General features: G+C 44.5%; 1 protein-coding gene across 2 annotated transcripts; it reads left to right on the top strand.

The window, feature by feature from the left end:
* Positions 1-110: 110 nt before the first annotated feature.
* On the top strand, positions 111-25,969 carry brwd1 (bromodomain and WD repeat domain containing 1). Of its 2 annotated transcripts, none has more exons than XM_084466321.1 (44): positions 111-281; positions 384-442; positions 555-584; positions 815-874; positions 1,502-1,652; positions 1,972-2,070; positions 2,760-2,920; positions 3,141-3,362; positions 3,788-3,888; positions 4,000-4,070; positions 5,390-5,490; positions 5,590-5,630; positions 5,749-5,850; positions 6,204-6,357; positions 6,820-6,954; positions 7,434-7,562; positions 7,966-8,114; positions 8,390-8,466; positions 8,691-8,945; positions 10,979-11,162; positions 11,528-11,618; positions 11,768-11,920; positions 12,298-12,368; positions 13,773-14,001; positions 14,178-14,294; positions 14,471-14,578; positions 14,850-14,974; positions 15,137-15,219; positions 15,566-15,677; positions 15,952-16,013; positions 16,827-16,982; positions 17,074-17,194; positions 17,829-17,954; positions 18,173-18,239; positions 18,506-18,556; positions 18,846-18,971; positions 19,387-19,539; positions 20,483-20,649; positions 21,300-21,448; positions 21,690-21,800; positions 22,023-22,247; positions 22,637-22,972; positions 23,166-23,306; positions 23,438-25,969. In XM_084466321.1, exons 1-44 carry the CDS (start codon positions 245-247, stop codon positions 24,871-24,873), a joined length of 6,834 nt encoding a protein of 2,277 aa, XP_084322447.1. In that variant the 5' UTR covers positions 111-244; the 3' UTR covers positions 24,874-25,969. The 2 variants fall into 2 exon arrangements, with proteins under 2 accessions (XP_084322447.1, XP_084322446.1); XM_084466320.1 differs by having other exon boundaries at positions 22,634-22,972.
* The last annotated feature ends 136 nt before the right edge of the window (positions 25,970-26,105 follow it).

Below are 26,105 nucleotides of genomic sequence, written 5' to 3'. Positions count from 1 at the left end.
CTTTGTTGTAGGACAGAGGAGAAACCCGTCTTCCCCACCCCCTATTTCCTCCGCTGTGACGGAAGTAACGCGTCTCGCTGAGGCCTCATCCTCCCAATGGCGACTGAAAACAGGCTGAATAGAAAGCGGGAGCAACTGTGGAGGGGGTCGGAGCTCTGTAGCCGAAATTAAATAAATATTTCATACTCGTTGTTGTAACAAAGTTAGTCTAAATTCTTTCACCTATAAAATCCCGACGGATTCAATGGCCAAAAATCGGAATATTTCGCTCCTTGAGTCGGGTAAGACACGCTGGTAACCTAATTGATCTCTCAATCTGCAAGAATATCATCGGGTTAATTGATATCCAATTGTTCTCACGATGTTCCTTCATTCGTTCCCAGAGCTGTATTTTCTGATTTCTCGTTTTCTAACAACGGGTCCTTGTCGAAGAACGGCCGAGGTGAGCTGGCATGTTTGACTTGCGACCACGTAGTCTCGTACTTGAAATCACTTTACTCGCCTGTGTTATTAATAGATCCATCTTCTCCTAAACTCGTATTCATCTATTACAGATTCTAGCCAGCGAAATTCAAGAATATCAGGTGTGTATGCTGTACGCCTGGCTACTGCCACCGCTGCATGGATCTGCAAGCGATCTCTGGTCGCACAGTCTGGAGCATAAAACTTGTACCACTGGCGACTTTTAATGTCCCTCCGAACGTCTCACTCGTTTGACATCACACGTTTTACTAACTTAATTTGTCGCAGCCCTTTTTTTTCTCCTCCTCTTCGCTAAAGCGTCGGTCTACAACACTATGTTCTTGTTTCACAGCTTTTACCCAGGAGATTGGACTGGCAAGGAAATGAGCACCCGAGAACATACGAAGATTTGGTAATGTGTTTAAATGTATTTCAAAGTTGACTATCGGGGTTGTGTTATTGTCTTGTGACAGGGAATCGAGCCCATGCTCCAGCTTGTTTACTGTCTTTGTTCGTTCTTTTTTGGCCGTTTGTTGATCTACTGTCTGCAAACGAGCTTTGTGGTACAGCACAGACTCATCGAGTGTAAATTATTTGTTTAACATTGAATGCAGTTACTATTCCAGGGGAGGGGGGTTTTTTGGATAGAGCTTTTATAAAATTTAGCTTCGGTGTTGTACTGCAGATAGGGTGGATGGCTTTGCTTTGCACTACGTCAAGATGGCTCCGCCAACCAATGGAAAGCCTTCATACGCTGTATCTGCGTTGTATTGCATGTGACCTGTGTTGTGATTGGTCCATACACGGGCTGTGTTTTGCATGATGGGCCCTGCCCTCCAGGAATACTGTATTCTGGTCAATGGGTTCAAACGCAGACGAAGCTATAATAACTACCATTTCGCAGTTCTACTGTTACAATTTCTTGCAGTATGTGGTATAAAATGCAAAAATATTCTCAAATGGCTATAATACAACCATTATCTGAGCAAGATCAGCCCTGTCACAGCATTTAATTTTTCCTTTTGTTTCTCTCAAAAAGGTTGCAGCCCACAGACATATTGCACCAGATCATTTGCTTCAGATATGCAAACAGCTAGGACCCCTCCTTGACAAAGACGTGCCATCATGTGTCCCTGGTGTGCATTCTCTTCTGGGGTCCGGAAAGCAGTCAATGCTTCGAAAAGCAAAAGGTACAGATTCTTAAAGCTGTCCTTTGATTTATTTACCTTTGCATGCAGTGTACAGTTGTTATCAATCACTATGATTGCTAGGGACAATTAAGTCATCCCTTGAAGTTGGTAGGCACATATACATGTGCATATACATACTGTCCTTACCCAAACATATACCCATGGTCAAGACGGGTTGTTGAAATAGATTCAATGGTGTTTTGATCACTTGCTAGTTCACTTGCTAGTTTTATTGGTTAACATCTGCTGAATGAAATGATCTGCAATATTCAACCCTTCTCTCTCTCACACTCTCCCTCTCCCTTTCTATCTCTCTCAGACTGCGACAGTGTCTGGCTGAAAGCCTCGTCATATGCAGCCCTTCACAGGGGCAGACCACCAGAGAGGCCTTTAAACTCTAAGAAGCCCCCACACCTAGGTAGGGCCTGCCTTCCCTCTGAACCTCTGATTGGGGTAGTAGTCAGGACTACTGCCCCGCACTCTGTTCAGGCCTGTCAATCTCTCACACCACATGTCAGTCACAGGATCACAACCTGGCAGGAATGAATCGTGGCAGTGGGACTTTCGCATCTTCAGGACTATTTTTATAATTTAAAAAGAACATTGATCATTAATAGCATTTCTGCCCATTCAGTGTTTCTTATGCCTGTTTTACAAAATGAAAATACAAAGAAGATTTAGTAATGGTTTAAAAGGGGGCATGTCAAATATAAATCATGTAGGTAGTATTTATTTAAAAAAAAAAAGTCTCCCACATCTGAATATGGTTTTTCGTTTTTTTGTCTTGATTTTAAAATGTGCCTCGTCTCGGTTCCCTCCCTACTTATGTATTTTGTGAATGCATGATCTGTCATCCGATCACCGATCACATCTATTAATTTCATTCCATGCAAATTCCCTCTGCTAAAAGGTTGTTCTTTGTAAAACATTCTAATTCATAGGACTAGTTCAATTAGTTGGTTACTTCATTGTGCCGTATTCATTATGCACTCACTTTGCACACGCTATTAACTACAGTCGGCGTACCATTGCGGTACTCCTAATCTCGCGCATCTTTATTCATTGTGGAGATCCTCATGGTGTTGGTGGTTTCTCTTGTTCACACAGTGGAGGTGTGCAGGGGAAGAGAACTAACAGGATGTCAGAGATTCAGCTCCATCAACCCTGTCAGCAACTATCAGCACATGAGGCTGCACAGGCGCATTCTGGGACATCTATCTGCAGTGTACTGTATTGCATTCGACCGCGCTGGCCTCAGGATCTTCACTGTGAGTCTAAAAAACGATTCATGTTTTTGCAATTTGGACATTATGTGAATGGAATGGTTTAGATGAAGCTGGTTCTCAATGCATACATTGAAGACAAGACACAGTGCTCCTTTGCCATTGTTTTTGGAACGCATAATGCCCACATTGAAATGTCCTCAAAGGTCTCGCCAGTATAAACAACATGAACTCCATCTGGCGTGTCTTTGTGTCCGTACATCAGGGCTCGGACGACTGCCTGGTCAAAATCTGGTCGTCGTTCGACGGGAGTCTGCACTCCACGCTGCGTGGACACTCTGCAGAGATCACAGACCTGGCGGTCAGCTACGAGAACACACTGATCGCGGCGGGCAGCTGTGACAAGACCATCCGCGTATGGTGCCTTCGTACCTGTGCCCCTGTAGCCGTGCTCCAGGGGCACAGTGGATCAATTACCTCCCTACAGGTGAACAGTCCATCCTGCCGCTGCATGGTGGCATTTAGGGAACAAGGGACACCCCTGCATGTACTTTATTTACTGTAGGACGATTGTAGGGTTTTCGTCATCTCCTTTGTCAATCGCGTCGGCTGGTCACTTGGTAGGCTTCTCTTGCCCAGGAAGATGTCAAGAACTCTCGGTGAATCTGTCAATACTTTTTTCAGTATCAAACCACCACATGGCAGATCCTAGGCAAAAACGTAATCATTTGCGTATGCGTTTTAAAACTATAAATTCCATTCTGGTTTTATGGAATTGACTGCCTTGATCTGTAGCCAGGTTATGATGACTGAGGTCAAAACAATGTTTAAAATGGTTCCACAGAACGTATAGCCCTCACTGTACCTTTTCAATAATGGGCAAAGGGTTAAGGTCTTCTTTTCTTTTTCCAGTTCTCACCATATGCCAAGGGCTCAAAACGTTACATGCTTTCTACTGGAACTGATGCTACTGTCTGTTTCTGGCAGTGGGATGTCAATAATATCAACTTTAGGTAAGTGCCTTGAGCATAGTAATCTTCTAATTAGCTGGTGTGTTTGGATGACTACAGTGCATTACACAATTAAGGTTTTTGTAATTAACGTGCATCTTGGTTCCTTTCAAGTGATCGGCCGCACAAGTTTATTGAGAGGCCAAGGCCGGGCGTACAGACTGTGTGCTCCTCATTCAGTCCAGGTAATTACTCCAAGTGACCAAGCCTATTGCCTTTCAGATGGCATTCATTCCATGACATTCTGCATGTTCCCTGCATAGATGTGGTAACTAAGCAGAAATTGTCAGGCAGCAATCTGATTGGTCTTAATATTTGTATTTTTTTTGCCGATGCACGGCTGCTGCGTTCACTGATATTCCTGTTATTATATATTCAATGTTCTTTTAAAAAAAAAATTGAGACTTGTAACATTTGTTATCATCATTGTGTCGTTTTTATGATAAATATCGGGTCAAGAAAATCGGCAGCCCGTATCTGTTATCGGCAAAGTCAAAAAAATCGGCATTGGCACTAAAAAGTCCATATCGGTCGATCCCTAGTTTTGATGGAAAGACTGCAAAGGATGTGATGAGGTGGGCAATAGGGGAATGTGCAAGCCACCGAAGCAATGACAACGGCATCATATTCCCCTTGAACATCTCTTGGAATCATTTGGTGATGATTTGTGACATGAGGCAGTATCTTGCTGGAGTCATCGTATTAGTCATTGAGGCAGACTCTGAATGAGCACAGCGTTGTGAGGATTCACGGCCTGAACACATTGCACACCCTCACACAGGCTAAAAGGAACCAGAATTTCACCAAGTTCTGGTGCTCCTGGGCACACAGAATGTTTCATGCTTTGTCATTCTCCACTGACCGCAGCAGCCACACAGTCGCGGGCTGTTGTAGTTGAGACTGATAAGTAGAGCAGGCCGAGATGACCTTCTTAACTACACAGCTTTCACTGGCAGTATTCACTATCGTTGGTTAATCTTGAGACGCTTTTGGGTGAAGTACTTTTCTTCTCATTCACCATGAGAAGACTCCTTCATCAGTCTTGTTGCACAGGAGGGGGCTTAATTGAATACTGAGATATACTAGATGCCAAACATGTATGCACATTAGAAAATTTACCATTAGGAAATGGTAAATGGTCCTCATTTATATAGTGCTTTTATCCAAAGCGCTTTACAGTGTTGACTGACATTCACCCATTCATGCACACATTCACGGCGGAGTCAACCACGCAGGGCGACAGCCAGCTCGTCAGCAGCTATCAGGGACACCACGACACTCAGCTAGGAGGAGCTGGGGATTGAACCACCAACCTTGCAGTTACTAGCCAACCCACTCTACCTCCTGAGCTAATGCCGCCCCCACATAGGGATAGCTTTAGTGAAGGTTTGCTTGAATCTGTGGCCATCATTGTTGCAGTGTTTGCATGTATCGTAAATTGCTGAGAGATGTATGCCTAATGTTTTAACCATTTTATTCATTAATCTTCTCGCCATTTTTAAAGGCGGTATGTTCTTGGCAACGGGCAGCACAGACGATGTCATCAGAATATACTTTTTGGGATGTGGGAATCCCGAGAAAGTGTCAGAGCTCCACGAGCACACAGTAAGCATTCCAAGCCACACGTCATCACCGCCGCTCTTTTACCTACCATGTTGGATGATGACACGGGTTTTTATGCACATTTTTCCACCCCTCCCTTAGGACAAAGTGGACAGCATCCAGTTCTGCCACTCGGCAGAAAGGTTTGTCAAATTCCTTTAAACGTCTCAAAACACTTTGCTGCTTGCAGTGACCTGCTTTAACATGCAGACGTTGGAAGTCTGACTGTATTATTCATACACTGCCGGGCCCGTCTCTCAGGTTCGTGAGCGGGAGTCGGGATGGAACGGCCCGGATCTGGAGGCTCCATCACCGGCAGCAGTGGAGATGCATCCTGCTGAACATGTCAGACACTCTTCCAGGGTACGTTCATCTGATTGTAAAGGAGGGATGGCCCATGTGTCCATCCCTGAGTGTATGCTTTATCAATGTTTATCTTTCTTACTCAACTTGAAAGTGACTGTCAAAGTTAATAGTGTGTACGCAAAGAGCTAAGTCACATTGACTGTAGATGTACATCACCTTTTTTCTACTGTCAATATTTTAGGTTTTCCTTGTATAAAAGATTGTCATTAAAAAAAAAAAAAAAAAAAAAACATTTTTACTTTTCTGAAAAATAACATTGCAATGGACAAAAAGAAGACACAATTTTTGCGATTCCTTGTTGCCGTCCATTGCCGGCATTTACAATGTGCTCCATCTCCCTGTTCCATCAGTGCTGATGCGACCACCGGAGAGGACATGTACTTCAAGCCCAAGGTCACCATGGTGGCGTGGGATCGCCATGACAACACGGTCATCACCGCCGTCAACAACCACCTCCTCAAAGTGTGGAACTCCTACACAGGGCAGCTGCTACACATCTTAAAGGTAACGTGAAGCTAGGGCCATGTTGCGTTTATTCTCATGTGCTTGTATAACAATAGTGCATAGCGGTGCTGCATTGACTCATTCTGTGTATGTGAGACTGTACTGTGGAGTATTATCTAGTTTATTTTCAGTTCATTCGATTTCCAATTACAGTCTTCATGCGCTTCACATCGTTTACAAGATGTGTCGTCTTATGCTTAGGCCCTCAGATGGACAAGGAAAGACCATGGTGGAAGCAACATTACCTCATGATATTTGTAGCATATTTAGCACTTCTGTATACCTGCTGTAAGGCAGATGCATACTTTCTCATACCTGAGCAAGTATGCATTCTAAAGACTTATTAGTATTATGAAACTGAATGCGTAATCTTTGTCGGCTGAAGATGTGGTGGACCGGCTGGATATCACATAAAGGCTGTGCAGTATTCTGAGAACCGCCCGCGGTGGTTTTGTGCTGCAGGGCCACGAGGCGGAGGTGTTTGTCCTGGAGCCCCATCCCTTCGACCCCCGGATCATCCTCTCTGCCGGCCACGACGGCAGTGTCTTCATCTGGGACCTGCAACGAGGGGTCAAGACGCAGCATTACTTCAACATGGTAAACCAGCAGCATTAAAGCTCACGGAACAACTCTGTTCAGCCAATGGCTCTATTGGCCGGAACTCTATTGATTCCACTATGTAGGTCCTCAAACTTTGAATCAAGCAAGTAAACCCAGAATTTGGTTGCACGGCTTGTGTCGTTGATGCATCTGAGCAGTTCTCCTGGTATATCAACACTCTTCTCCTGCTGGTGTGTGTGCTCTATGCCAGGGGATATTGATTCTCAAATACAATGTTCAGTACATTTCAGGAAACCAAAAGAGGGAAATGTCTCGTGGCTTTCTTTGTTAATTGTTCCGTTGTGCCTGTTTCTATTTTGCACTCAACAGAGGAGAAAAATTGGGTTTGATTGCAAATTCTCTATCGAAGGGATCATATCGTGAAGGTCTTTAACTGTCGTTTCTTTCATGCGTTTGCCACTCGTTTACCTGTCTTCCTGTACACCTTGTGTCTTGTCTCTCACCGACCCGTCCAGATTGAAGGCCAGGGTCATGGAGCCGTGTTCGACTGTAAATTCACCCCCGACGGCCAGCGCTTCGCTTGCACAGACTCCCACGGCCACCTGCTTATCTTCGGCTTTGGCAGTTCCAAGCCCTACGAGAAGGCAAGACACGTGGAGTCATTTGCACACTCATCGCACATCTGTTTCTTTGCCAAATGCTGCGTTTCTCTTTCTTTAAACTGATCGTTTGCAAAAAAAAACCATTTGTTAAACCTTTCAGATGAGGCCTGTGAGAACATTACATTTCACACACACTCGGTACATAAGACTGCCTTCTCACGAATTCCCTTAGAGATATTATAAGTAACATTGTATTTGCTTAGATACGTCTGTACCTGCAGTGCTTCATTAGCCCATTTCCGTAACGCGGAACTAAACAGGAATCGCAGCTAGACTGAAATGAGTGTTGGCGTCAAAAGGCATCAAAAGGTATTGACATCACTGTCGTAATGACATCACTGTCGTAATAACATCACTGTCGTAATGACATCATCGCCACCCACAGCTCCCGGAGCAGGTGTTCTTCCACACGGACTACCGGCCGCTGATCAGAGACGCCAACGGCTTTGTGCTGGACGAGCAGACCCAGCAAGCTCCCCACCTGATGCCCCCACCCTTTTTGGTGGACGTCGACGGGAATCCACATCCGCCCAGGTAGGCCACATGTGCTTGCGTACGTGTGTGTGTGCATGTGTGCGTTTAAAGAGGGCCACCGTTTCAATAGTTTATTAACTAGAACATGTGAGCCCAGTTCAGTCTGAACTAGACTCTAGTTTGTGTTCATTTTATTTTAAATTCAAGCCTTTGTGCCGGGCTTACTTTCATATACATTCAACTTAAATCATATGCACCACAGCAAACACATTAACCCTGAATGAAACGCCGTCCATGGAGTAACATCTGTCCTTCTGCATCAACTCGACCCCCAGGTTCCAGCGACTTGTCCCAGGGAGGGAGAACATTTCGGCCGAGCATCTGGTGCCCCAGTTGGGCTACGTCGCCACCAGTAAGCACCAAACAAAGCATGTTGTGAATCTAATAGCCCGAGCCGCCGATTCATTATTTTACCTGATTATCACTCCTGGATGGAAAGAAGAAAAATGTTCAGTATAAAATCCTACAAATCCCACTCTTTTGACCACTGTCTTCTCCCAGCGAGGTCAATGATGTTTAGCGACTACTGCAGTAGTGTTACTATGATCCGGTATTGAATAGCTACCCGTGTCACAGGCGACGGTGAGGTGGTGGAGCAGGTCATCAGCCAGCAGACGGCGGATCACGAGGAGACGGCGGCGCGACGCAGCGCTCTGGATGAGGCCATCCACCAGCTGCAGCAGCAGCAGGACCAGGCCAGTACTGGTGGCACTGGTGGTGCTGGTGGTGGAGCCCAGGTGGCAGGACCAGCGGCAGTGGTGAGGCAGGCTGCTGTATCTGATGACCAGGCTCTAATGCCAGCCCCGGCTGCCCCGAACACGCCACGCAGAGGTACAGTGTAACTATAGCAGGGTTCACCTCCAAACATTGCCCTGAAAACATGCTCCTTTTCAGTGCCAGCATTCACTGTTGCGTTATGTTGTAAAATAGGGCTGGAGTGAGTGACGCAGACGTTTACTTGACCCTTGATTATTTGAAGATTCATGTCGCAAAACAACATCACAAGCTGTTTGGAAGAAGTCTGTATCTTTCGAATCCTCTTTTGGTCCGAGTTCAACTCGGTTATGTCAGAGCTTCAATGAAAAGCTGGTCGCACACCAGACAAGCCACTGAGCAGTGGGTAAATGACGACACGAGTCGGGTGATTCGATATTAGGTCTTGTTCTGTGTTTAATATAATGGGTGGCAATGGATGGCACTGCGATGCGTGCCAAGGTTTATAGCAGTGCTGGAAGAGCACTCAGACCGGCTGTATGACTGTGCCGGTGGGAGTGCTCTCATTGGAAACGCAAACAGATTAAGTTCCAATTTAAACACATTGGTTTGAATGTGTATGATTTTGCTTCAAATCAAAATCATTAAACTAAAAAGGGTGTTTGTATATTGTGCCGTTTCAATGTAAAAGCACAGCAGCATTAGCAATATTGAAGAGCACGCAAAAAAAGGCACACACTGTTCTGGATGATTGCCAGGAAAGAGAAAAAAACAACATTGTAACTGGAGTCCATTAACTTATTACTAGCCTGTTATTGTTAGTTGGTCGATCTTGATTTATTTAGCCTTCTAAAGGGCCTGCAAGACTCTTGCAGGCCCTGTACTATACAGAACCCTGTGTAGGACAGGGTGTACTATATGGTAGTACAGTGTGTACTTTATGGTAGTACAGGATGTACTATACAGAAACCAGTATAGTACATGGTGTAGTAATGGTACACCCTGTCCTATACAGAACCCTGTATAGTACTCCCGGTACTATAGTACACCCTCTCCAGCTCCGCCATGAACAATTTCCAAATAGTGCTGTTGCAACACAGACATTTAGTTGAGGTAGTCTTTATTTTTTTATGAAATGTGTCAACGTTAGTTGGCAAGTTTGCAAAATGCAGAACTATAATATCTTGAGTAACTGCTGAAGGACTTCCACAAAGCTCACTAGTTGGTATCTTGACCACAACTTAGACACGTTCTTGCAATGTTCCAAATTAAACTTATATTACTGGAACAGAAGTAAGCTACAAGTGAGAGTTTGCGGTTTTTAGTAGTCATTGGAGTCATCACATGACGACCAGAAATAGGGCTGCTCGATTTTGGAAAAAATGAGAATCAAGATTTTTTTGGTCAAGATTGAAATCACGATTCTTCAAACGATTCTCTTTGAGTTTGAAAATAAAATGCATCTTTATTCTGCATTTCGGCAAAAAAAACTCACTGTAACAGAGTTTTCCAAATTCTTAAACTACACAAAATGTTCAAATAAAAAAATTGAAAATGTTCAAATTGGAAATAATGTACAAATAAATATGTATCCAGCTGTTCTGTAATTTCTATAAAAATTTCAATGAATAAAATAAATGTACTAGAAAATCAAATAAGACGGAACAACTTAAATAAACTTTCTCGTGTTTAGTGCACTGACACATTTTTAATCTAATGTTTTTTGTAAACGACACTCAACAAATTGCATTCTGTAAATTGATCCAGTAATGGATTAAGGCTGGAAGGACTGGCCTGGCCCATCATACTCAGAACTCACTGAAATGAACTTCAGAATCTTTTTTTTTTTTTCATTTTAATTGTTCAAAAGAATCGTTCCAACTCGATTTTATTAATTTGGAGATCGTTTGACCCAAGAATCGAAATCGTGATCAAAATTCGATTAATTGCACAGCCCTAAACAGAAAGCATATTTCTGAAGTAACTTTTGTGCCTCTTAGGATTTAGTGCGAGCATCCAATTAGATTATTTTACAAATTTTCTGCATTAAATTTTCTATACTTATTATAAAGTGTGTGTGTGTGTGTGTCATTATTTGACCACGTCTTTCCAGAGCTGTACATCTAAGTGGTGTTTGTTCCCCCGTGCAGTGTCGGTGAACGACCGTGCAGATGTGCAGTCGCCGCCCAACGTGGGCCTGCGCCGCAGCGGGCAGGTGGAGGGCGTCCGCCAGATGCACCAGAACGCCCCGCGCAGCCAGATGGCCACGGAGAGGGACCTGCAGGCCTGGAGGCACCGCGTGGTGGTGCCTGAGCTCCATCCCAGCGGCTACAGGTAAGGGCCCCCCCACCCTGGAGCCCCATGGTTCATGGGTTCATGGTTCTTGGGTTGTTGAGTGTTTTTTTCTTTTCAAAGTCCCATTTCCCTTTTTTTTTTTTTTTTTTTTTTTTTGTGTACATTTTCCCAAAAATGTACTTTATAGTGCATCTCAAATCTGTACAATGATGGAACGGAACATTGCCATAAAAATTCAGGATGTTTGGCCTGTTTATTTTTTGTTGTTCGAAGGTGAACGTATCATAAACGCCTATGCTTTGTATAATTATTACGTTCATGTAGGCATAATCCTATTTATTTATTTATTTATTCTGTTTTCTTTTTGGTAATTCTTTGACATTCATTTGTAAAACCATTTCCAGGGAACAGGACGACTTCAGGACAGCCAAAGGAGAAGAAGAGATTGGCCTGTACAACGCCAAGAAGAGAAGGGTGATCTACGGCAGCTTTCGGGTGAGCTTATGACGGGCCATGCAAAGAAATGCACCATTTGAATGCAATTATCCATCTACCTTCAAATGATCCAATACCGCTCCCTACTTGCCTTCAGTTGTTGTTCCTACCACTGTTTCTGATCTGCGTGTCCTTCTCTCCCTGCTCAGGATGACTCTGAGGACGAGCTGCCCTCTGTGAAGCGAGCACAAGCCCGCAAGAAGCAGAGGCACCAGGCCATCTTCGGCTCGGACAGTCCCGACCGGTTGGAAGCCTTCCTGGACCTGTCCTGCGAGGAAGGAGAGGAGACCGCCAGCTCAGAGGTAGACGGCATCCTGTGTATCTCACATCACAGTATAGTGTGGTGGATAACCTGTTGCTTTCTATCATGATGGACGTTTGGTGGAGCTTACTTTTGGCTTTAACTTGTTTAACAGGCTACAATACATGAATACTTCTGTATACTGTATACTTCTAACCTGTTGGCATGTGTGCATGAATTTGTTTTTCGAATAGATTTTGTGAAAAATTAAGGGCCAAAGCTCATTTTTTTTATTTTCTTCTTTGCAAGTTATTGCCCAAAAAAAAAAAATAATAATAATAGGTTGATGACAATAAATCAAAAAACCTAAACCCTAGATACTCTCCTTTTTTAAATTTTAATTAGATCTTAAATATGCACATTTGATCGTCTCTCCAGGACAATGAATTTGAAGGCAGTGCACTGGATACATCCAATGACGAAGAGGAATGGCACAGCGAGAGCCCAAGGTATGAAATATCCTCCCATTTCCACAAAGCCAGAATTACTGCTAAGTCGTGTGTGTGTGTGTGTGTGTGTGTGTGTGTGTGTGTGTGTGTGTGTGTGTGTGTGTGTGTGTGTGTGTGTGTGTGTGTGTGTGTGTGTGTGTGTGTGTGTGTGTGTGTGTGTGTGTGTGTGTGTGTATACATGTTGAGTTGGATTCCAGGAAATCCAACATTTAGCTCTATATCCAGAGATTGAGACTCCACATGAATGAGTACACTCTCTTGAAGGCCCAGTGCCCTGAATCTAACCTCAAAGGTCCTTTTATACCAGACGTGTAACGATTAAAGATGTGAAATAAACAGACAATAATTTTTCGTCACCTATGTACGTCAACCGCGAATAAGCAGCATTTTCCAATAATAGCGCCAGTAAAAATAAAAACAGATGGGTTACTCAACCTATATAGCCTAGTGAGGACAAGCTTATGCTCTGTCCTTTCACCAAAATCTCCTGTATTTAGAGGATTTAATTATACTGGAGCTTCACTTTTTAATCCAAGTGTAAACTACTAGCAAATGGCAGTTTGAGGATGAGGGGGATTGTGATAAGTGGGTGTGCGGTCTTTTTTGAGAAACGCAACTAGGCTGTTGACTCCGCCATGTCCTACAACATGTACAGTGACTATGACAAAGATAATGGATTGGTTAAACTGACGATTTGCTGGCTAGAGCCATACAGAATGGACCTAGGTGCGACTAGTTATTGTTGATTTTTCGCTTAACAGAATTACTATGTGTATAGTCCCGTTCAGCTCCATGATTGGAAATTGTTGAATGTAGGTGGTAACCTACATTACACCCATTATGTCTAATTTTTGTAACGGAAATGTTTTAAACATGTACTTCGTTCAGTTAATATGGTATTTCTAAGAAATTCTAAGACTTTCTTCCAGTTTTTCATTGCCATTGTCTACCTTGACAACATTCTCAAACCATACATTCATGGATTTTATCTTGCATAGTTGTACATGCTTTACACATAATAAAGCATGCACCAACATACATGTCTTTATTGCACTTAATTGTTAACCTGCAACTTTATTTGGATTTAAGCAAGATATAAGCAATTACTTAATTGGCTTACAACCCCTTGCCTGGCTGTAGTAAATCATGTTGAGCACGGCTTTTCTCTGTTGCAATCCAGAATCAATCTCTTTTTACACCGCGTGATTGATGGGGGCTTTTAAAGCTTGCACTTTCCTGAGAGACTCAGAGTTTGAGTCATCATAATTTCCAGATTTCACTAACTCTGAGTCCATGTTTCCATGTCCTGCTTCTTGGAACAGACGCCATGTCTCTTACCTAATAAACACTATAAAAGTTAAAGTAAGTCTATATGGTACGGAACAATTTCTCTTGTCGGCACAGCCACACATCCAGCGACTACTCCGACTGGACGGCAGATGCCGGGATCAACTTGCAGCCCTCGACTCCCCTGTCGTCACGGAAACGGGCACGCCGGCCGCTGAGCAGCTCAGAGGAAGAGGACGAGGCGGTGGAGGAGGACGAGGAGGAGAAACGGCAGAGCGACGAGGAGTCGTCTGGAGTGAAGAAGAGCAAACCGAAGGCCAGGAAGCCCAAAAGCAAGACGCCGCGGGTAAGTTTGCTCGTTGCTTCCGTTTGTGGCGTGCAGCCCTGCTTTTTTTTAAAACCACATTATGAGGTCAATATCACTGTTGTTGTAAGTGATAAAGGTGGCCATGGTGGTTTTGGAAATGAAAACCCATGGCACATTTCAAGACGCTAACCTGTAACAGTTGCCATGTTGTGCAGCGCCCTAAACCCAGGCCGTCGATTAACCGAGAGGTGTCCAACGAGTTCAGACCCTCCCTGTGGATCACGGACGTCATTCCCCGGAAGTCTCCCTTTGTTCCCCAAATGGGAGATGAGGTTAGTAGTCATGTATAACTGTGGAACTATGTTTTTATAATAAAATAAAATGTTTTTATAATAAAATAAATAAATATATAATATAACTTAACGGGATGCACCGTTTGGGTTGAGTACATGTGTACATCATTTGGTTACTGTTTCTGAGTCTCTCGCTCTCTCTCTCTCTCTCTCAGGTGATCTACTTCCGACAGGGCCACGAGGCTTATGTGGAGGCGGTGAACCGCAGTGCATTGTACCCCATTAACCTGGAGAAGCAGCCCTGGAAGAAGATGGTGCTCCGGGTAAGACCCAAGCCCCTAGGATGGCCATGCTAACGTTACAAGCTACACATGCGGACCATGGGACATCATTTGCTCCTTTGTGGGAAATATTGCAATTTATATATTGCAATATATAAATATTGCAACGCATTCATTGATAGCATAGGATGGACAGTGTATTTTAAAACATTGGGCAATATGTTCTTTTTATGAAGGCAGTACCACATACTTGACATTAACATTGTCTGGTTCATTATGCACGGTGTAAAAGCGTGTGGACTTTTACTTCTAGGACCAAGAGTTTGTGAAGATCACAGGGATCAAATATGAAGTTTGTCCTCCGACGCTGTGCTGCTTGAAGCTGACTCTGATCGACCACGGCACGAAGAAGATCACAGACAAGTCCTTCTCTGTCAAGTAAGTCGCTCCGCTGGGTCCTTTTGTCCTGGCTTTGACGATGCCCCAGATTATCTTCTGTATTTTATTTGCCAACAACAGACCAACAACAACAAACCTGAACATTCAGCAGATTTTATGCAGACATAACAACCATGCTAACACATGTTTGTGGTCTTCTAGGTATCACGACATGCCGGATGTGATCGATTTCCTTGTGCTGAGGCAGAACTATGACGAAGCCCTGAGAACCAACTGGAAACCAAGTGAGTGTATACTCAATCTCCCCAGCAGGGGGGGTCCACTCTACGTCTACATAGATCCATGCATATGGTAGTCATCAGCGTAAAGAGTCAAGTCTAGTCAAACACACCCGGGCTTCACAACACTATCTCAGAGATTCTCATAACATATCTCATGTATACAATAATATAATGGTGGTAGGATGTTCTTGAGTGTATTAGATTAGCGCTACCTTGCGTTATTTTCTTCGTCCATGCTGAATTCATCCCTACATTCTCGAGCACCAAATAGAGTCGTGTGTTCCGTGTGTGCTGCGACGGGGGCCGTTGCCTCCTCTCCTCACCCGTGCGTTGTACTGCCCCCGCTCAGATGACCGCTTCCGCTCGGTGATTGACGACGCCTGGTGGTTCGGGTCCATCCTGTATCAGGAGCCTTATCAGGCCCCCTACCCAGACAGCCACTTCCAGTGCTTCAAAGTCAAGTAAGGGAAAGAGACCCGAGATAGAGATTTATTTTTATATTTGTATTTTTGTTTTTAATATTTTGTGACCCTAAAATACTAACACTAGATCAGAAAAAACTAAAATGTATCATTGTTCTATCCAGTGTAACAAATACTGTGGAAAAAGAAAGTGCCATCAAAAATTAACCAGGAACATGTCTTTTCTGGTATCTTGTAGTTTCTGGTATCCTGTATCTTGACACCAAAAGGACGCACCATTTGGTACTAATGAGCATCTTTCTTTTTTCTCCAGATGGGACAATGGAGAAACTGAGAAGCTGAGCCCTTGGGATGTAGAGCGGATCTCTGATATTGGTAATATTTTTCAACCGTACCAGATCATCATCCCTTTATCCCCTAATCTGCCGGCAAATCAGCAGAGTTTGAGCGTTTAACACTCTATAACAATATAATCAGTCATTTAACATTCAAAAACGCATTACTTTTTTTTTTCACACCATGCTTGTTCTTTGTCGAGTGAAACATCCTCCACACCAAGGCGTAGACTTCAGAACATCATTAAAGGTGGCATATTATACCACCAGGTGTGAGTGTGAATAGCCGTTTTGAAAATCAGCCTTTTCTTGACATCACAAGTGGGCGTGTCCACCTAGATGTATGACGGATAGATGAGCAACGTTTGCTACACTCCACTGGGTAGGCAGGTAGGTGGACACGCCCATTTGTGATGTCAATAGAGGCAGATTTGCTAAATGGTTTCTAATGGCTAATCCCACTCACACCTGGTGGTATAATATGTCACCTTTAAACCGATGACCAATGAGCAATCGCCCGATCTGGCAGTTTTCACTGTGGCCTCAAGGGTGGCCCAGGTAGCACCCTAGGTTTGAGGCCTCCGTACGTAGTGGAGACTGTGGGGCGGTGCCCGGAAGGTCCCACTAGTGCCCATAGACATGCATGTACCTGGGATCTCAGGAGTCAAAGATGTCAGCGACCCATATTGCGGGATTCTGTCGCGCCACTGAGCGAATCGAACGAATGGTCCACCATTTTTGTCCCATGTTGCTGTCTGCTGCGTTAACTCTATGTCTACTATGCTTGCTATCTACTATGCTTGCTACAGGTGACGCTAAGCTCGCCATTATTTTTTTGGTTTCCATCGTACAGACCAGCGGCCAGAGACTGAGGGCGGGGGCATCCCGGTGACGCCGGAGGAGATGAGCGAGCTCATGTACAAGCCCCTCCCCGGGGAGTGGGGTGACCGCTGCAGGGATGAAGAGTGCGAGCGCATCATCGCTGCCATTGACCAGCTCATCACTGTCGGTGTGTTGACCACTCACTCACTTACTCACTCTGGGTTCAGAGGATGGTATTTCTGTAGCAAACATGTCTTTTTTTTCTATGTGTACAACAGAGATCGCCGCTCCCTTCTCAGGCCCGGTGGACATAGTCCAGTACCCCACCTACTGCACTGTGATCGCCTACCCCACCGACCTGGGCACCATCCGGCTGCGGCTCATCAACAGGTTCTACAGGTCCGTCCCACAAATGTTTCCCACTTAAGACGCCTCTGTTTTAATTAGATCCACTCCATTCTCCAGACAAAATATTCCAAGCCGTTGTCAACTGCAGACCTCATTTCAGGTTTATTATTTACTGCTCTATTAGCATTGTCGACATTTTGAAGAATAACATGTGTTCTTAGTTGATAAGGAGTAATTTTCCTCTGGTATAAATGGTGTCAGTTCTTAACATTCAGATTACTGCAAATGTAGTCAAATAGGCTCAATCTCCATGGTTTTACCTCCATATTTCCATAAAGATCTTCCAGATTGCCACCTTAAAGCTTTAACACTTAGCTGCTAGGTGTTCCAGCTTTAACAATACATTAGTCAAATTGAATCAACTATTTTGTATTGTTCTCCTAGCCGACTAAAGTAAAAAAAATGGTTCTTATTTTTTCCGTACAGTTCAAGCTGATTTTATTTTGTTGAGTATAACATTTATATTTTGTATATTCACAAAGTAAACTGATCAAAATAAATATAAAATTGCATCAAGAGCATGGGAACAATGTAAAGAACTGAGCCATGATGCCAAATGCTTATGTGCTAACTACACATGTCCAGTCTCCGCTGAAGTGCTAAACTCCAACTCCCAACTCCACAGACGGCTCTCAGCGTTGATCTGGGATGCCAGGTACATCGCACACAATGCCCGCACCTTCAACGAGCCGCGCAGCAAGATCGCCCACTCTGCTAAACTCATCACCAATGCCCTCCAAAAGTTTGTCAAGTGAGTGAGGGTCACATGCTGGCTTTGGTCTGGTTCCACAGAGATGAATTGTACTCATGATTGTTGCAATTTCGGGGTTGTATCTTCATGGTTGAATGCACTTATTGTAAGTCGCTTTGTATACAAGCGTCTAAATAAACGCAATGTAACAATTATAGTTGATTTTAGATTGTATTCCTCACTTGTATAATTCCTTTTTTTCATCCTGATCACCTCAGTGACCCCAGTTGCACGGATATCATGGAGATTTACAATGCAGTGGAGGAAATGGATGATGACGATGAGGTAAACCTTGATTAGATGTACTCCCAGACGGGACATTTTTGGGATACAAATGTTTAAAATTCCATAATATAAATTCTGAAAATGCTCCATATTAAAGAATGTTGAATTCCCCTGAGGGTTTCTGGCTTGCAAAACCAGAATTAAGTCAATCGACTTGTTTGGGTTTTCCAGAAAACACTGAAGGATCAGTCTTTCAAACTCCAGTCGGCTGGGACTTCAATGATGCATTTCCCTCCAACTTAAACCTTTTCTCTCTCTCTCTCCAGGATGACGAAGCAGAGGCACCAGGCACTTCGACCGGACATAGGTTGCGTCAGGTAAATGGAAAGTTTTCTAGATGAATGATAAACCATGATCCATATTTGAACATTTAAACTGGAGTGTGTTTGCCATAAATATACCTAGAGGAATCCTAAATCATAATCAAATATTAAGATATTTTAAAGGGAATGTGCTTCAACAAATTTGGAATAAGAACATCAACACTGACTGAAATAGTAGTTTAAGGTTTAAAGCGGTTGAACACATAGTCCCTGACTCCAGGCCCAATGTGCTCAGTGTTTAGTAGCTCTGGCTCTGACATTCTCCCGCTCCTCTCTGACCCAGCGCTCTGTGGAGGTGTTGCCGGACCGAGACGCCTGGAAGGGACAGTGCAAGAGTCTGATCAACTACATCTTTGACTGTGAGGACTCTGAGCCATTCAGACAGCCCGTCAACCCCAACAACTATCCAGTAAGTATTCCCAAAAAAAAAGATATTCCAAATCATTCCAGTAATTGAAAGTTGGCTGAATCCAGTAATTAAAGTTGGCTGAGCAAAAAGTTATGATTGAATGAATATAGAAGTCACTACTAATACATTTAAGCAATACAAAATGGTGGCTAAATATAAAGGTGGGGACTTGGGCCCTGCCAATTCTCCCCTTTCCCCTAGATTTGAGCCCTAACCCTAGATTTACAGCGTTCCCGCAAAGGGAACGCTGTAAGGGACTTGTACGTAAGGCTGTAAGGGACTTGTACTTAAGGGAGCAAGGGGGGAGTGCTGTTTTTCCCTTAAAATCAACCCTTTAAGGGCACTCGCAGCAAGTGTTCTTGTTAAGGGGAGAGGAATGGGACTGGGCCTAACATCCCAACGTCTTCCCCTTCAGGACTACTTGGATATCATCCATGCCCCCATGGACTTCGGCACAGTGAAGAGGGTCCTGGAGGACGACCGCTACGACAACCCCATCGAGCTCTGCAAGGACACGCGGCTCATCTTTGCCAACGCCAAAGCCTACACTCCCAACAAGCGATCCAAGGTACGGAGGGACGCTTCGTCTTAGTGACGGGCGATGGACCGTAATGTCATGAAATTCACTGGGAGCTCTACACAATAGGGCTTCTACAGTTACATTTAAATTGAAGGAACTTAACACTTTTATCCAAAGCGACTTACGATGAGTAATTTGTTAGAAAAAAGAGAAACAACAAAAACAATAGCTGTTGGTACAGTAAAGAAGTTCATCAAAACAAGTGCCAAGAACTAACAATTGTTGGTTAACCAATTCCCCGTATACAAGAAAGATTGCTAGGATAAGACGCTACAAAATGCTAAGCACTTTTTTTAAGTACATTGCCACATCTCCTTGCAACGATCGCTTCCGTTCGGAAACCATAAGAGCTTTGGAATTGTTTTTATTATGTTGGTAGTTATGTTTTTTTGGTCATTGTTTAGTAATAAGTCGTGAAGTGATTTGTCATTATTGGAAGACGTTGTGTTTTGAAGCTGCCACAGCTGTGTTTCTCATGTGAGACGTGACAAAATACACGTTTTCATTAGTCTAGGTTACTGTATATTAACATATATTAAGGATTTTACAGTACTAAAACTCTTGAGTATTTCCAATAAAAAAAAAACATGTGGGATTTTGATATGCAAGCCAAAATCAAAATTATATTCTGTTTAGTTCAGCAGTTTTACACTGAAGTATATCAAACTAATTTTCCCTTCTCTAAAGTTTTCAATCTTCCTATTTATTTTAATTAAAATACATTATAAAACAGGGTTCCACGATAATTAAATATCCTCTTTCCATGGCTATACAATATTATTCAAAGGAAATAAGAAACTATTTAATTATGGCCCAGCCCTACTTCATAATGGCTGAGAACGTCAGAATCCCTCTAGGAATACCATCATTCCAGTGTTTTCTATTTTCAATCTTAACAATCTGATTATTACGCCTTCTCTTCTGCCTCCAGATCTACAGCATGACCCTGCGTCTGTCTGCCTTCTTCGAGGAGCGCATCAGGAAAATCCTGTCGGAGTACAAGACGGCGGTGAAGAGCAGCGAGAGGCTGCGCCGCAGCCAGCGCTTCCGCAAGAAGATGCAGCAGGGGGAGCCATCGGGCCCCGGAGCCTCCAGCAGGTCCGTAGCAGCAGAGCAGTCCTGCTAGGCATGGGCAATGAAACAATAAACGATCGTATCGTGAAAGACTCTTGATCAATATCAATATAAAACATGTTCAATATATATCGATAAGAGACTGGACCACAGAATCTAGCAGCTGGGTTTGTTACACAAACACGGTTCCATACTTATTTACAGTATTTGAGTGTTTTTCATTGTTGTATCGACATTGGAGTATTTATCAATGAAGAACAGTGGCAGCTCATTTTAAGTGTTAAACAGAAGTGTTTAAATCCAGTATGGTAATTCCTAGTCTTTTTAGGTCATTAAAATTATCAATATTTATTGATATCTATCAATATGATGAAGTTATATCGTGATATGTCTTTCAGCCATATCGCCCAGGCCCAAGTCCTGCTGTCCTAGTGTATGGCCTTCTATAGACAAGGCTGGCGTTGATGAAGCTGGGCCTCAACATCCCTGTTCTTTAATCAGACACAAATGAATGCATTATTTCCTTGTCAGTTATTAATGGCAGAAGAGCCAACGTTGTTAATAAAAAAGGCATAAATACAGCATAGCAGGCTTTAAAATCGATTGATTTACATCTGCTGCTTTGATTCGAGTCCATGTCCCGACAAATTAAAAGTCCTCTGATCCCTTTGCAGTCAGAAGAGGGCCGCCGTGAAAACTCAGGAAACAGTGGAGTTGATGTCTGTGACCAAACCTACCTCAACCAAAGTGTCGGCTCCGGAGAGGGCCAGGAGACGGAGCCGCAACTCGTCCTCGGACTCCAAAGCAGCGTCCTCGTCACCAGGTGGGAACCAACCCCAAACCCATCCAAGACCTGTGGTGTAGCAACCCAATGGGAGGGAAACGTCTTCTTCTCACCATGTTTTGCTTCTTTGAATATGCTGCTACTATAATAATAATAATAATAATGTATTGTAATAATAATATGCAGGAATAATAATGTATTGTAATAATAATATGCAGGAATAATAATGAAATTGTTTTCTTTTGTATGAGCGTCTTCATGTAATATGTTTCTGCTTCAGCCTCTGAAAGTGAGGCCGAGTCGGAGGAGGAGAAGCGACCGGGGTCTGCCAGGCGCCAGCGGGAAACCAGGGGGAAGGCGCGTGACAGAAGGAAGCCCACCAGGAAAAGAGGTGCAAACGATAGTCAAATCAATATACTAGGCCGCACAATAGTCTATAGGAGGTGACAGCTACACTTTGCTAAATATCATCAGTCAAATGGCGTGGACTAGGGAATGCCTCCCTATCTCCACACGGATCCTTGAAGCATGAATTATCAATCACAAGGACGGTGTCTTGCCAAATGTCCCTGAACAACAAAATTGATAAATATATGGTTTCATTCACGGTCAGTTGCAGATAGCGAGAGTGAGGAGGAAGAAGAGGAGGAGGAGGAGGAAGAGGAGGAGGAGGAGGAGGAGGAGGAAGCTGCCTTCTCCAGTGAACCCGAGGAGAGTGAAGATGGCGACAGGTTGGCGTCATCCCACTCTTCCCATCGCCGCTATCCCAGCAGGTCAAAGACCAGCAAGAGTACACGTTTGACCAGGACCAGCACTGTCCCAGACAGAAGAAGACCAGGTAAATAAAGACTAGTTACTCAGATCATTCATGAACAGGACTCAGAATTATACATTGATGAAAATGACGGAAATAATCTTTTTTTTACTATCTATTAAAGCTAGGATAGGCAATTTTGAGAAACCATCCAGTGTAAGCTAGATTTTCAAAGTATCAAACTGAAAAAGTCCCACCCTTACCTTCAGGCATGCCTAGAAAGCCCCTCCTCTATTGCTAATCTCACTAGCTTAGCAATAGGACCAAGCTCGCTATCTTGGCAATAGGTCTGCCTAGCATTGTGGTAGACTCCGGTCATGCACAATGAGTACACAGGTAGACAGAGGAATAAGCCATCCAATCATCATTCCTCTGATTCACCTTTTACCTGTACGTCCCTTTCCTCCCAGCAGCCAGGGCTCCTATGAACGGCCACGGTGCCAGGCCATCTCGCCGGGAAAAGTCCCGTCTGCATGACGACGACAGCCAAGCGTCATCCCAGGATGAGGAAGAGGAGGTGGTGGAGGATCATGCAGGCCACCGTTTTCTGAAGAGGAAGACGGCCCGTGCTGCCATCAACAAGATGAAGCTCCTGGACGCCTCCGACGAGGACTACAAGGAGGAGGAGAAGGAGGCGAAGAGGCTGAAGAGGAGCAGTGCCAGCCGCCTGCGACAGGCCCCCCGGATCAGCAAGCGCACTGCCGTCATCCAGAGCGACTCGGACTCCGAGGACGCGTCCTCAGCACAGGGTAGGAGGTTCTTTTAACAGGCCGGCGCCACTCACCGAAGTCACTCGTCGCTATGATTGAGGTTGCGAAATGGGCGTAGCTGCTGGTGGGCACCAATGTGGGAGCAAAGACTGCCGTTCTACTTTCTTCTGCAGGGCTCCACCAAGTATACCGTAAGTTGTCTAAATGTTGACATTTTGTTTTTGTTTGTCAGCTTCTCAAACCAAAGAGGAGTCAACGGCCGACTCCAAGGACGAGGAGAGCGACACCAGCACATCCCCAAAACTCCAACAGAACGGGGACGACAGTCCCAGTAAACACAAGACAAAGAAACAAGCATCCAGGACAGAAGGAGGTAATGATGAGCCCTCCATAACCCTTGCAGATTAGGCGTTGTGATCATTTTTACACCTATCATTTGGAGTAGACTTATTTTGTTTTCCTTTTTTTCCCCCGATGAAAACCTCTTTCTGTTGCAATTTCCAGAAGCCTCATCGCAAGTGAACGGTCACAGTGCAAAACCTCAGAAGGCCGACAGTGACTCTGACCAGCAGGATGAGGGTTCCAGTGAGGAGGAGGAGGAGTCAAAAGCAGTGGCGGTTGTGTCTCGGACGCATTCCAAGGTCAAGGCGGCAGCATCAGCCAGGAAAAGTAAGGTCTCTCCGGTTGCAAGCGAGGAGGACGACGTTGCGGACACCAAGAGCAGGCTGGTGCGGCGCAGGCCCGCTGTGGACTCCGACTCTGACGACGACGAGGACTACGTTCCCGAGAAGAACCCGTCTCACCAAAACGGGAGACGAGCAGCAAGGGAAGACCAAGGGGACAAATCCAGCGGGAAGGTTAAAGCGGCGTCCAGGCGCCATAAAGTACCGCCCGCCTCAGCCCTCAAACGGGACGACGCCGAGTCAGAGGATCTCAGCGACGCTCCCAAAGGACGGAGGGAGCGCCGGGGGGAACCGGAACAGGAATCGGATGAGGAGGAAGAGGAGGAGGACGCCGGGAGCAATTATTCGGATGAAGGCCGTAAAAGGAAACCGAGGCAGAAAAGTAAATCCAAACGACCGCACAGCACTTCCCATTCAGAGAGCTCCGAGCAGGAATACAAACCCAGGAAAAGGCCGAGGAGGAATCGCTCGTCCGGTTCCTCCGACGAAAAGTCTGAAGAGGAGCTGGAGAAGCGGCCACGCACCCGAGCCCTGCCCAAAAAGAAGAACATCAGCGAGGAGTCCGGAGAGGATTCTGCTTCCAAGGATCGTGTGAAACAAAGAAACGGTAGGAATGGCGCCGCCTCCGCTGAAGACGGACCCGTGCGCAAGTCCTCAAGGAACTCGCCCGAGGACAAAGCACGGAAGCCGTCTTCTAAGAGGAGGCGCACCTCGGACACCTCGGACTCTGAAGACGGAGACAGAGATCAGTCGGCCAAGACGAACAGGAACTCCAAGGAGATCAGTGCAAAGTCAGGCTCCTCCAATCCGCCTCAAAGGGAGTCTCGTGGGAAACCCAAACCGGAACCCAGCAGCAGTCAGGAAGAAGCCTCCTCTCAATCGGCTTCGGACGACGAGAAGGAGGACGCCGGTCGTTCGCGGCGAGGGAAGAGGGACGCGCGCCGGCCGAAATGCAAGCGGAAGGATGGCTACAGGAGCAACAGCTCGGCCTCGGAGAGCGAGGAGCTGTCCTCCCCCTCGGAACACTCATTGAGCTCAGGGTCCCACAGCAGCAGCAGCCCCAAGAGGAAGGGTCACAGGCGACCGGCCGGAGGCAGCAAGAGGACGCCACGCCGCCCGTTGAGGAAGCCCAGCCGAAGGGCCACCGCCGTGAGGGAGGCGGAGAGCGACGAGTCGTCCAGCAATCCACCGCAACGGACGAGCGTCACCACGCGGAACCGCGGCAGGCAGATGGTCACCTACAACGACAGCGAGTGAGATTAGGCTCTGGGCGTAAGGGGAAAAAGGACACTAACTGGAGATCTTGAAGACACTTGATGGACACGAAACGGTAGTAGCACTGGAGTCCTCTAGAAATTACTGTGAATTTGTTTTCATTCAGGGATATTTATAATTTCTATGAAAAAGAAAAAACGAAAAACAAAACATGTTTATAAATGCAAAAAAACAATTGAACTGCTGCTGGTTTTCACAAGGACCCAGAGCAAGTCCTCCTCCCATGATGCTTTTTGTGATTTAGCCAGCAGGGGTAACCATTCTGAGGAATATTGTCCGCTTGGGTGCTATCTAATATACCTCTGTTTAATCAAGCATATTGCTGGCTTGCACTAAGATACACTGTAATGAGGTATTTCATACACTAGTTTTGCATTAGAAACTCAGGGGTCAACTTAGTTTACTGTAGTCTCAGACATGCAGTTTTTTTTTTTTTTGTAAAGTGACTGGCAAGAGGAAGGACAAGAAGCAGGTGTTAAGAAGGGAGATGTCCAAGCACATTCACTGGGACAACAATGACTCACAATCTTGACTACAGCACTCCTAAACCCACAAAACATGTTTGCTTGATGTTATTGTGTTCCTATGAGCCAAAATGTACAATAATTGAGTTATACTTTTCCCTAAATTTAGTACATTTTGTCATGTTCTAGTCAATAAATGTACATATGAGATTGAGAATGAACGTCAAATGATTGTTATAATCATTAAGTAGCAAGGTGTTAATTTACAAATTGAGCATTAACTTTTGTATGACAGTTGAGTGCATTGGCTTGCCATACGTCACAAATTGGTACTGTTTTGCCAAGTACAAGATCCTTAAATGTATAAAGCAAAACACTGAGATTTCTCATATTGGGAAGACTTTTATTGTTGTCCTGACTCCTGTGTTAACTACTTTCAGTATTAAGTTCTTCTTTTTTTTTTAGAGTTGATTTGAAACATTTTGCCAGTCACCTGGGTTAGTTTAATTTTAGGGGAGGTTTCCAAAAGGAGTTGCATTATGAACTTTTGTTATTTTTTTTCCTACTACACGTTTAATAAACAGTTTTAACATGAAATCCTATAACTCGTTAGGTTGTGGAGCGCAATCAGGGTTATTTCTGATAAATAAAATCATTTCACAGCTTATTCTGGGTTTGTGTTTTACTTTTGACGTAGTTCTCATTTCAAACCAATCAAAGCATAAGTCACAACAGTTAAGCAGGTTGGGT

The sequence above is a fragment of the Micromesistius poutassou genome, assembly GCF_964030765.1.
Source record: "Micromesistius poutassou genome assembly, chromosome: 4".
NCBI lineage: Eukaryota > Metazoa > Chordata > Actinopteri > Gadiformes > Gadidae > Micromesistius > Micromesistius poutassou.
The sequence above is the reverse complement of the archived record's forward strand: the minus strand, read 5'-3'. Positions and strand labels throughout refer to the sequence as shown.